This window comes from Pelecanus crispus, chromosome 9 (genome assembly GCF_030463565.1).
Source record: "Pelecanus crispus isolate bPelCri1 chromosome 9, bPelCri1.pri, whole genome shotgun sequence".
NCBI classification, from domain to species: domain Eukaryota; kingdom Metazoa; phylum Chordata; class Aves; order Pelecaniformes; family Pelecanidae; genus Pelecanus; species Pelecanus crispus.
Window position 1 is genome coordinate 19625691 of NC_134651.1, and position 13153 is coordinate 19638843.

At 42.3% G+C, this 13153-nt stretch overlaps 1 protein-coding gene across 4 annotated transcripts in view; it reads right to left on the bottom strand.

The window, feature by feature from the left end:
• AGFG1 (ArfGAP with FG repeats 1) overlaps window positions 1-12521 on the bottom strand; it is a 38141-nt gene extending 25620 nt beyond the window's left edge. For all 4 annotated transcript variants that reach the window (XM_075716277.1, XM_075716276.1, XM_075716275.1 and 1 more), the window contains exons 1-2: window positions 12355-12521; window positions 2778-2871 (exon numbers count right to left, since the gene is read on the bottom strand). In XM_075716277.1, the coding sequence (XP_075572392.1) occupies window positions 2778-2871; window positions 12355-12521 (261 nt within the window). The remainder of the gene's footprint in view (window positions 1-2777; window positions 2872-12354) is intronic.
• Window positions 12522-13153: the final 632 nt, after the last annotated feature.

Sequence of the window (13153 nt, forward strand, 5' to 3'; positions counted from 1 at the left end):
AATATTACAACATCTAAACCATTCAGTGACTGTACTTCATTTGTCCACATTCTAAAACATTGGACAGTTCCATGTCTGAACAAGTTTATCCTAGAAAATTTCATTTCTTAATATATACACAAGAGCCACCTTTGCTTAGCTTGCCCTTCAGCATAGAAGTTTTTTTGTGAGGTCAGATGAACTTCATCTGCCCAATACTTTATCTTATCTGCAGGTGAGTATTCCAAAGTTCAATACCAACAAGAGAAAGCAAAATGCTTATTTAACTACTGCAACATACAGCATGACAAAGTGAAAACATGTTTTAAGTTTTAAACTTCTAACAGTGTTTAAAACAGTATCACTTCTGTTCAGTACTTGAGCACCCATTAAATCTACTATCTGCAATTACAAATATCTACTCAGTGTTACTTTAGAATTAAGGCAATGCACTGCTATCCAACAACCCAAAACTAAACTCAGGAGGACATCTTAATTTATGAGGTAGCTCATTTAAATTATTGCAATGCTTTAATTAGAGGAATAAGTACTACAAACACTTGAATACTGTGTCCAGTTTTGGGCCCCCTCAAAACAAGAAGGACATTGAGTTGCTGGAGCATGTCCAGAGAAGGGCAATAAAGCTGGTAAAGGATCTGGAGCACAGGCCTTATGAGGAGCGGCTGAGGGAACGGGGGTTGTTCAGTCTGGAGAAGAGGAGGTTGAGGGGAGCTACAACTACCTGAAAGGAGGTTGTAGCGAGGTGGGTGTTGGGCTCTTCTCCCAAGTAGCTAGCGACAGGACGAGAGGAAATGGCCTCAGGCTGCACCAGGGGAGGTTTACGTTGGATATTAGGAAAAATTTCTTCACAGAAAGGGTAGTCAAGCATTGGAACAGGCTGCCCAGAGAGGTGGTGGAGTCACCATCCCTGCAAGTGTTCAAAAAATGGGTAGGCGTGGCACTTTGGGACATGGTTTAGTGGGCACGGTGGTGTTGGGTTGATGGACTGATGATCTCAGAGATCCTTTCCAACCTTAATGATTCATAGGTTTTTTTTACTTTCATTAAACAATAATCCAGCCACGAAGCCAGGAAACATGAAATTAATTATTACTCTACACTTTCCTGGTTTAGTGGTGGACTTGGTAGTGTTAGGTTACTGGGTGGCCTGGATGATCTTAAAGGTCTTTTCCAACCTAAACGATTCTATTATTCTATGAAAGACCCCTGCTTTTGAAGCATAGTACAGCATTGCAGAGATCTGTGAACTTTTTTTATGTCAATAATAAATTATGTATCAACTAAATCATTATGATTGGCAGACTAGTCAGGTCTAAGATGAGAAGGACAACTACACTAATTAACTGAGTAGGGATCACCTAAGGTTTCAGATCAGTGAAAAATGAAACGGGTAGCATTCTCTAGCTGCTGCAGATTCAGTGAAAAACTGAAATTATAACAGATGCAGGGAGGGAGGGAGCGAGGGAGGGACACACACACACATTTTCCTTTACACTTGTGAAGCTTAAAGCAAAGCTGGAGTTTACAATCTAATCTTATGGAAAGAGACTCCAGCATACTATATCTGAACCCACGGAAGATTCATTATTATTCTCCCTGTGCAAAAAGTCAACAATATGCTATACATATATATGCAATGTTATACAGCTTTAACATGCCAAAACATTAAAAAAAACCCCCACTAGTCAAAGCCATTAAGGGTATTTTATAGTGTCTGGAAGAGTTTAGACTTTGTTCCAGCTCTGTTTAAAGGAATTGTCCACTAACAGTCATTTCAACAAACAACACCTATTTTCCAGGACAGAACAAGAAATTGCTACTTCTATTTTCATTCTTCAAACTGACAGTTATGAATGAGCCAACTTTAAGATAATGTTAAGCATGAGCATTTTAGCTAATGATGGGATTTATCCCCACAAATCTTCACAAAAACATGTTGGTAAGACACTCTGTAGCCTACAATCAACAGTTCTACTAAAACACAATAGAGACCCAATCAAAGTGAAATAGAACTTTTTCCAATTCAGAACAGAAGCTGCCTCTAAAATCCTCAATGCTATAGTATGGTACTAAAATACAAACTTCATCCTCAAATCAAAAGACAGCAATAGCCACATCCAGGGTTTACATGCTCCATGTGTCCCCACAGAGCCAATCCAACATTTCTCTCTGATCTAGTTTTCATCTATTAAAAAGAACAAAAAGGCAGTACACGAGAACTTTTTGTCTTCAAAGCTGCCCCAAGCCACTCTAAACATATAGACACTTATTAGATAAAAACCCTTAGAGGAAAGAAATTCTCCCTTTCCTTCATCTCTTCAAGAACCTTCAACATTGATATATTTTAAAGAAATAGGCTATTGAAACTACTAATAGACTTTCTGACACCTACTCTGAAGAAATACAGCTACAAGCAACAAATTTATTTTTGTCACGGTATGCTCTTTCTGGGAACACTCCTGCAGTCAGTCTCAAGGTCTGGGCTGGGGGCGGGGGAGACAGATGCATATTGCCTTACGCAAAAGCAAACCCAATTCAGAAACACTGATCATGTGAATCTAGATTGTCTGGGTTGGGCAGTAACATGTAACATTATGATGATCAGCTACCTAAGTGAAATGAGCTCTTTAGAAGCATCACTTCAAATGAAGTTGGTTTCAAAAGACTTCTATTTTTTGCTACCAAAAAAAAAAAAAAATCAATTTTTCCTTAAGTAGTGTTTTAAAGTTTAATATTAAAGTACCAAAAACATTTGACATTCTCCAAATAATACTTACTTCATTTCCATGTTTCTGCAGAAATTCTATTTCCTGTTGTGTGAAAGTAGTCATTGAAATTGACTTCACTCTGTGGGGTGGATTCAAGCCCCGTCTAAAAGAAGCAGCAAGAAGGATGTAGTCAGTATTCAGGAAATCTGTCATCACAGAATCATTTTTAACATTACAAGCAGAAATCACTCAGTTTTAAACTCAGGAGCCATCTCTGTAAAACACGCTCATTTTGGTACTGCCATACAACTTAAGGCTGTGTAAGCTCATCTCAAAGTAAGATTCAGCATGCAAAGCCAAATAATTGAGCTTTAGAGGAAACCAATGTTTATAACTGCACATGCAAACTCACTACGACCCTTTCTATGCAAATTCATGAAAAGATAATCAGACTTTTTTTAAATCCTACACTGCTTCCCCAAACTTGTTCGCCCTTGCCTCTACCCTTCGTCTCTCAATCTTCGGCCCCTCTGTTGTAGTTTTCTTTCTCTCCAACTCCTCCCTCACTTCAATCAATTCTTATTATAATGTCTCCCAATGACTAGATTTCTTCAGGCTGAACTCCCCAGCTCAGATTCTTTTTTCTCTTGCTTTAACCTATATTTCCTGTTTCCTCCCAGCATCTTTTTCTAGTTTACTTTTGCCCCTCCATCCACAGGTCTGTCATCTTCCTCCTCCTGAACACTACACAAGCAACAGCAACAAAAGCAAAAAGACAGTGGGTTTATTGTGCTCTCAAATGAGAGATACCATTACTAATGCAATAGCTCAAAACTTCAGCAGCTCTGCCTTAAGCAAAGATTGGCACCATTCTCACATCCACGCCACAGACTGCTGCAGCAGAGCTAACAGAAACTCAAGTCACTTGTGCTGCCAAAACCTGACATTGTCAAACCCAGTTCAGTCAAAACCTGCAAGCATAGAGAAAAACCCTGCTGAGCAACAGTGCCAGTATAAGAAAAAGCTTGCTTTCTTTTCAAGCTCTTTCTTTAAATACATGCTAACTACTGCTTTTGTCCACAAATACTTACAATTAAAGTAAAGCTGTGTTTTGCTCAATGGAAACAAGAACATTACATCCCACATACGCCAAACAGTGGAGACACTAACTCAGGCAATACAATGGGGTTAGTTTAACACTCGGGCTAATCAGGCCTGAGTTTTTGCAATACCATCTTAAAAAAAATGAATATACATTAACTATGAGATATCAAAGAACACAAAATTCTGCAGTTATGTATATGAGAAGAAAGCTCCCAGCAAGGAAGTTGGGGGAAACTTTCCAGGGATGTAATACAGGGCTAACAAGTTGCTGGCAAATCAACTGATAAGATTTAGCTCTATTGCTTATATTTGTTACTCCACTTTAATTATAAATTTGATTCAGATTGCTTTTAGGAATAAAAAAAAAACAACAACAAAAACAACTCAGGAACATCCAATTTAAGACGACTAGTACTGTTTATTCTGAGAACACCGGCTATAAATTGTTATCCAAACTAGTGAACAACAAAAATCTGATGTTCCAAATATTAACACTTTCTACTCAACCCTTAAAGAATATTTTTAGCACTTTGAGTTTTTAAGTATAACGGGGGGGGGGGGGGGGGGGGGGGGGCAGGGGGAGTTGTGCATTTAGCTTGCAAGTTCACCCTGACATGTAAATTCACACTGTACCTATAAGAAGACAGTTCTGATCATGTGTTAAAAAAATTTCCGCATTTTTAGTTAAAAGTTGGATACCAATTAGAACACTAAGCAGTAACAGTTTAGTCTAAGTTTCATTAAAAAACAGATTTAAGACATTCAATGTTTGAAACGCTTGGATAAAAATAAACAATTAATTGTACTTTGCCAAGAAATGCAATGAACTTGAGTACCTTAAAAACACAAGTCATATACAAACCTATTGGCGTATGAGAATTAATTTTACAGAATGCTATTTGCTTAAGCAAATTTTTCAAATCTGAGCATCTAAAATTAGACTCCATGGTTCAGCACCTTGACAAGAAGGCAGAAGTTTTAAGGTTAGTGAGAGAGGTTTCAAGATAGTTTATTCAACTCAACCACCACCAAATTAATTTCTTGTCTCAATGTTTAAATTCCATGGTAACTTGAAATTAACAATTTAACATCTTTCATCTAGTTCTAAATTAAAGCCACATCTACATCACAAAAACAACACTTATTAAAATACTGTATTATTATCTAAGATTTTTTTTTAAGTAAATACTCATTTTAAGATGATGCAACTTCAAAAAAATCTGTGAGAGTTCTATGCAGTTAAAATTCATTGTTTCAGAGCTGGTGCTAGTATTAGGTTTGGCTGTTTGTTTGGTTTCTTTTTTTAAACACCTTGGTCTGTGCATGTGAGTAATTTACATTTCACTAAGTGACACTGTAGAATCGTATACTAAATGACAGCATAGAAACAAAGTTAGCATCCACCTGGCATTTCACATTAATATGCTCCATCAAATACTATATGACAATTGCTGTCCCTTGGTTTTACAGTAAGCTTAAAAGTGGTTCTGTCTACCTTAGTCTGTTCAATTTACTCTCCCATTAATTAAGAAAGATGCACAGTTAGATACTTGTAAACAATTTTATGACTATTTTAAAAGCACAGGGGTTATTCACCAACACATTCACATGTTTTTCAGTAGTATATCTAAACTTTCACACTATCTTGTGCTGGAAATTAACTTTTACAGTAAGTATAGTTTAAGTGCTATATTGTTCCTGTGTTTGCAATTTAAAGGCACTGCACAAGTTACTTAAGCAGTACCTGCTCTACACTGATCATGTAAGGCTCTTCAAAGCATTTACATCAGCAAACATGTATCTTCAGTTCTGTTAAGCAGCAATATTAAACGCACTTAAATCGTAGACTAGATTTTGTTTAGCCTAACTAGGGACTTCCTATGTGCCCCGCTCTCTCTCTCTCTCCAGTGAAGACTGCTCTAGAGTTTTAAGGTTCAGGTTATAAAGTTCCCCAATTTACACATTATATCCATGATGCGGGATGAGATGACTTCTCATTTCTTTTACATCCTCCTGCTAAAGGAGGAAGACATGCCCCAGTCCTAAAGGCCAGATCACAACACAGAACCGTCAGACGTCTTGCATTATGAAAGAGAGCATGTCACCCTATCAGTGGTCCAGGAAGATGGGAAGTCCTGAACATGACTTTAATAGCCATAAATGCAAAGTTAACTATCAAGCTGCAATACTATACATACAAAATAATTTTTATGTTTGTTTAATATGGCAAGTGGCGGGGGGAAGCCTATGAAAAGCCTCCTCTTATGCTAAAGCAGTGTAGGAAGTCAGACTGGAACAAGGAATTCAAGACAAGAGGCTGCACTATACAGTGTACAAATACAAACCAAAACACATGCATTATGTTCCTTAGATAAATTACTTTGATTCTACCATTAGTACAGCTAAAATCCTATTTCTTTTTTATGATTCTAACTAGCACGAGCTACTTTCAATAACATCACACCCATGAACTGACTAAAATCTCCCTCAAACAGAGCAGTTGTGAGATTTATGAAGCAGAACTCAAGAACCAAGCCTAAGTACTAAAGCTACTGTAACTTCAAAATACTAAGATATTTTATACCCTTCCTTACCTACAGGGATTACTTGATGGCCCAAATGATTCACAAACTCATCTACATATGGGGGAATCTTACTGGTAGACAGCCAAGTACAATTATCCCTTATGAGGGATTAACAAACCTTCTTTTTTATAGGAAAAATGTATCTACCACTTGTTCTGCTTCTTTCCAGGTATTTGACAAGTGTTTTGCGCAGTTCTAATGCTTTACAGTATTCCCTATTTAACAGGATACAAAATGGATTATAGTCCCTTAGTCCAAATTAATAATGCCTACAATTTAAATTGACCCTGAACAAATATTTGCAACCTGTACCTGTGCAGCGGTACCAGTTACTCCTTTATTTACTACAGAGCTCCTGAGCAAGACAGCAATCAAACACAACCTCAGCACCCAATCCAGATCGCAGCTATCTCCTAAGAGGCCCTTGGGAAAGATGACTGAGTAAGACTATTCTGCCACCTGCACTTATCCGGTACCCCATAGCTAGAACATCCCACACGTAGATCCCACTCATCTCTGCCAACTTATTCATGCTCAGCAGTGGTTATTTCTGTGGAATAGCACTATGACCAGAACTTCCAGCTATGAGACTATCCTCCACTGACCCTCCATCGAATCAGTCGAAGCTTCTAGTGACACAGCCTATCACAGGGGCAGCTACAGAGCAGAACATCAGATCTCTGTTCTTCAAAGAACATTGTTAAAACTGGTGCTCTTGCAACAAAGGAAGCTTTAAGGCCACTGACACAAGATTCTGAAGTCTGGCAACTGCAACATTAAATATTCAAAATGCTGTCAACAGCACTGAACATTTGTTACTACCATAACTTAGTAGCAAATTATGGTTGAACTTGTGATTGTTGGCAGAGCAGCCATTCCTGCATTCATCTCACAAATGTTGGCAAAGTTGTCTGCAAAGGCCAGGGCAGGGGGAGGGGGTGTGGAATTTAAAGAGTGAGCTCTGCTGGGATAGAGGGTCACTTCCATGGGAGGAATGGTGGGCAGATGGCTACTCAACACCGCTAATGTCCCCCTGTATCAGTTTCTAATGTGATCTCAAGTCTAAGCCAGCAAAATCTGATCCCGTAAGAAGCAGGAAGTTAGCGAGGCAAGTCAAATGCCAAGCCATCATAGAGCACCCGACATCCCCAGGTGTCTGGAAAACAAGCTTTAGAAAACGCAGTGTCACAGCATTCGTTATTACTTCTATGCTATTGTTATTAGCAAAAGAGAATACAAGCAGTACTGGCCATTCCCGATACTTGTATTCCTCCCTGGAGACCCTCCACCATCGCACAAGCTCATTTATTTTTAACAGCAAAAGGCTCAAATACACATTTAGAAACAAAGCCACGGCTAATTTAACTTTTTTCTTTAAAAAAAAAAAACCTTTCTGAACTGCATAGTATTCAGTGTGATATAGGCACTTCCTTTGCACTCCAGCCATGACACTGACAACAGGAAATATAGTACTATAGGAAATACCCTTAAAAAATACATACATATATATACACACACAAAAAAACCCACACAGCCATTTTCCAAACATGCTCCAAAGGAAAAAAAAAAGACTGGTAAGTCATGCCAACACATCCAGAATCACGTTCGCTCTAACACTGTTTAGACCATTTTAATTTCTGCAACACTGGGAAGGGGACAATAATTCAACACGATTGCAAAGATTTATTTTTCGGTTTGTTACTAGTATCTACTATCAAATACTCCAATCTTGCTGATACAGCAGTCCCTTACCCAGGAAAATTTTAAATTTAAAATTTCAACTAGGAATATTATAAGCAGCCAAAAGAAGGCCACATGATCCAATAACTGTAAGAAATAGCATAAAAGGGCTGTAGCATTCCCCACCGTAACCATATATTCTAAACATTCTTTGTTGTTCCTTCCTGACACAAGCCAGAAGTGCAAACATCTGAACAAGAGACTTCCTCAGTAAGTTGGAAGGGAGAGAGTGAAGAGGGCAGCAGTGAGGGAAATGGTAGAAGCAGTGTCCTAATTATCACATCAGCAGATATTTAAAAAAAAAAAAAGTCAAGATTAAATAAAAAATTTCTGTAGTACAAAACTTGTGGAAGTGGACTCTTAGTCAAACAGAGACAATTTCCATTCAAGAATTTAAAAACATGTTAATTTTATGAAAGTTAGGAGCAGGCTGACCAGGAGCGGTACAGAAGTGCCTGAAAGCAAAGATATGCACAGACAGCTGAGAAGCAAGGCAAAGAGGCATTTGGTAAGACAAAGGGAAGGATGTCACTATCAGCAGGACACATGGTAGCATCCAGAAACACAACAGACATACTACCAACATAACCCCTTGAACCAAAGGACTTCTATCAAACCAAAAGAATCTCTCTGCCAACATTTCCCAAGATGTGGTTTTGCTATAATAAAGAGAAGTCTTCTGGTTTTGTATTACTGTAATACTTGACCCGAGAAGACTGCTCCTCTGGAGCATCTCCTCTCACTCTCAGGGAAGAAGAGAGTGTATGTGTATTTCTACATATCCTATATCCTTGTCCAAAACCAAAAAGTTGAATTAGGCACAGCTTCTGTGATGCTACTGTGCTTTTTTCCACATGAAGAGAATTTAAACGCATGGGACAAGCAGAGGCATTTTATGAGGAAGCCACTGGCCAGGAACTTTCTCCTGCATGCACCATTTTGCACAGCGAAACTTTTGCTCTGGTAAACCCAATCTGATGTAAAACTTAAAACCTAGGTATTGCACAAAAGGACCTCCTCTATGTTATTCTTACTTTTAACTTGCCAAGACTCACCTTCACCATTAAAGTCAGAAACAGACCTTTTTAGCAAAGTCACTAGTTCTCTCATCATTTTTTGCAGTACTTGAACAAGCCAGACATTATTTTTGGAAACAGCGAAGAAAGCTGTGGTTTTTTTGAAGCTAAATCTAGTGATAAATAGCCTCACTCTCTTTCTACACATTGAATCATTAGTGGAAATTAACAATGAATCCAGAATGAAGGTTTGGGGTTTGAATAGACTGTCCTTGCCAGGACAATGAATAAACACTTCAGAAAACTTGCAAAAAAACCCAAGTTAGACTTCAGATTTAAAAAGTTTAGAGTTAACTGTATCTAGAACAACATGCCTAAGATGATACCAATGTTAGCAACCACTTTTAATTAACCGACCAACCTTTCTGAAGGAGACTTGTTAATGTACTAGTATTTTAATCTTGTACTAGGCACTTCATACTTGAAAAAACTGGTCTACTCAACTCCAAGAATACTTCCTGTACCAGATTAGAAAAAATTTAATTAAAACAGGGAGCAATGCAAGTCATTCACATAGCATACAAACAAGATGAAGTAATAAGACTATTAAAGCCTTACAGTAAAGCAAGTATTATGAGGTAGAATGCAAGCAGCCATTAAATGCTACAGAAGCAGCAGTACTTTTACACTTATTCGCCATTACGTGGTTTCTTCCCAAGTCATTTCCCTCCACTGTGGAATTCTACAGTCAAATGCATTTGGAAGTAAGTTGTATGAAGGACTATTATGATAGAAGTCTTAAAAATAACAGTTCTAGTTATGAAACAGACATGACCTATCTCTACACTAAGTCTCATCACTAAAAAGAATACCCCACTGGCTAGGTTCTAAGCTGTTAACCAATACATATGATCTTGCACACACAATTTATGAGAGCCATTCCAAGTCAACATGAAAGAACAAGCCCAAATTTATTTCAGAAGAAAGCTTTAAGTCTGCTTAACAGCCCTTTACTCCAGCTTTAAGTGTAGGTGTTACTAGCTGTAACAACCAAAAAATGTTGTTTGTGGTTTCTTTTTTATAGCTACACAAAACCACCACATATTTAGAGTGAAAGACCTATTTGCATTTTATTAGAATACCAATAGATTAACAGCTCTTCTTCAGAAAAAGCCTTCCTCCTTTAAGCATGTTGATGTCCAAATGATGGCCAACTTAACAGCAAGTGACAGCTGTCCCCTGCTTACTAGCTGTTTCACTGCATGTATATTCTTTTGGTTACTGTAAATTGGACTGTGGACTTTAGTAGTCCATACCTCCCAGTCAACAGATAAAAGGGGCAAATCCTACTGAACCCATGCTAAACATTTCAGCAGCACTCATGATATTTTTGTCTATTAAGGTCAAGAAGCCTGAAAAATAAAGGAAAATATTCTCATGGAGCAGTTTTATCACCCTGTCAGTTTAACCAGTAAGAACATGTGCAACCATTAAATAAGTGCTGTGCAGTAGCTTAAAATAGTTTCACATGCCAGCACAAATAACAGTTTGCTAACAGAGCAAACAATAGCCAGAGCTGGCTGATTAAGTAGCATGTATATGTCAAAAACTAGACTCTCTTTTCAGTTCCACAACCTGAATGTATTTTCTGTATTTGCATCAAGCCTGTTCAAAAGTCTACACAAAGTAGAAGTAAGAAGGAAAAAAAACCCCCAAGACTAATTAGCTGTCTAGTAGTATAAAAGGCAGCTTGCTCCATGCAAATTCAGCACAGAACTAACATGTTTGCTTTGGTCTGAATCTCAATATAATTACCAACTTTGTTCTAAAACACCAGACTCTACTTGGAAGGCCTGTGTGGGGTACTTAGTTCTTCTTCGTAAGGAGACAGAAATTAGTTCAGGCTCCTGAATGCCTTTTATGAACTCAAACCCTTACAAACACAAATCTGTATCTTTTGACATACTATTTATTGCTTACTTTGGCCACTCTGATTCTACTCCATTCCATAAGCACAATGCCACAGAGACATGAACAAGCAAACAGATTTAGCTACAGAAACAGTAACACTGAAGAGAATAGGGCTTCCCCCCCCCCCCCCAAATTATGTATATGTAACTGAAATTCAGAAGTGACTGATCTCAACTCTTAGTTTCATACACATTGTCACAGAGGAGGAAGGGTGGAAAAGGGAGGAGGAGTGGTGGGAGGCCCATGCAGGAATGAGGAACAGGAAAAATGCAATCCACTTTTATCAGAGCCAATCCCTTTCTAAGGTTTATATATATAGTTTGTAGGAAGTAACAGACATAAGAAAAAAAACGCCTACTACTTTTCTGATCAAGTATATTAAACTATTAAGGCTAGAGTTTATCCTCTAAGCTAGAGTTTAGAGAGTTGTCTTACAAACTACTATCAGGCATAATTTGATACACAAGAGGCTAGGCTGGTGATTTCACTTAAAAGTAAGATTTTTAAACGTTGAACTCGGTGCTCACCCTAGGGTTAGTCTCCCCCACGTCTTCGAGACTGCCATGAAAGTGAACCGCTCAGCCCCGCGCCCCCTTCCCTTTCCAAGAGTGCTCTCCAAACGCTTGTTTAATAAAGGACACCTCCAGTGCTCTCCAGGGCGGTGGCGGTGGTGCTCCCCCCCCCCGCCATGTGCGTGCCGTAGGGAAACGCTTACGCTCCCTACGTGCGGGAAAACCCCTCCCCGGGAGCCGCTGCGGGAGGAACTCGGGGTGCTGCTGCTGCCCGCCGGCCGCGCTCCCCAGCCCCGCACACGCACACCCGGCGAGCAAACGCCATCTCCCGGGCCGGGGCTCCGACGGGGCTTTTTAGCGAATGCCCCCGGGAAATCCTTCCGCCTGCCTTCCCCGCCCCCTCCTGGGAAAGCCCCCCGCCCCGCTCCCCTCCGACGTGGCGGACCCAGCGGCCCGGCGCTGCCCTGCGGCGGGGAGGAAGGGCAAACCCAAGGCGGGGGACGGCCGGCGCAGCGAAACCAAAGGCGAGGCGCTACACCCCGCGTAGCGGCTCGCCCCGCCGCCGCCACTGCCCCAGCAGCCGCGTCTGCCGGCGGCGAAGCGAGCCCAGAGGCCGGCCAGGGCCGGAGGTCACCCCCCCGGCACCGGGGCCGCCCTCCCTCTCCCGGGCCGGCTGGAGGGATGAAGCCCCCCCCCCCCCCCCCCGCCCCGTACTCACAGGATGCCGGAGCAGGAGGTGCACACGAAGCTGCCCACCGTCATGTCGGTGTAGGTGGGGCCGCGCTGGTCGCAGTCGAAGCACTTGCGGTTGGGCGGGAGGCTGCTCATCTCCCGCAGCAGCTTCAGGTGCTTCTCCTCCTGCTTCCGCTTGGCGCTCGCGGCCATGGCCCCGCCGGCGAGGGGACGGCCCGGCACGGCGCCGGGCCCCGCTCACACCCCGACGGCGGCGGCGCTCCGGGGCCCGGCCGGCGAGAGAGGGGGCCGGGGCGGGGGAGGAAGGGGCGGGGAGGGCGGCCCGGCGCCCGCCGAGGAGCCGGGGCGGGAGCGCGGTCGCCGCTCACGCCGGCCGGCGGCACCGCGAGAGGGGGCGGGCCGAGGGCCGCGGCGCGGAGGAGGCCGGCGGCGGCGCCAGGCCCGGGGCGGCTGAATGACGAGCCCGGGCGGAACCTGCGCGACACCTTTATGAGATCAGAGAAGGAGATGGCGGCGGCGGAGCCGAACGCGCTGGCCGGCGGCAGCGCCCCCTCTCGCGCGGGAGGACGCACTCCCCGCCCGCCGCGACCCCTGCCCGGGGGAGGCGCCGCCGCCGGGGCCGTGTCACCTGGCGTGACCCGGCGGGGCGGGGGGCGTGCTCCGAGCAGCGGGGAGAGATGCGACCCCGGGAGGAACGCCGCCGGGGCGGGGGGCGACAGTCCTGGGGAGAATCCTAACGGAAAAATGCCGACAGAGCGCGCGGCTGGCCGTGCCGCGGGGAGGAGGGCTCGCCCCGCGCCGTGCCGCGGGCGGGCGGGCTGTTC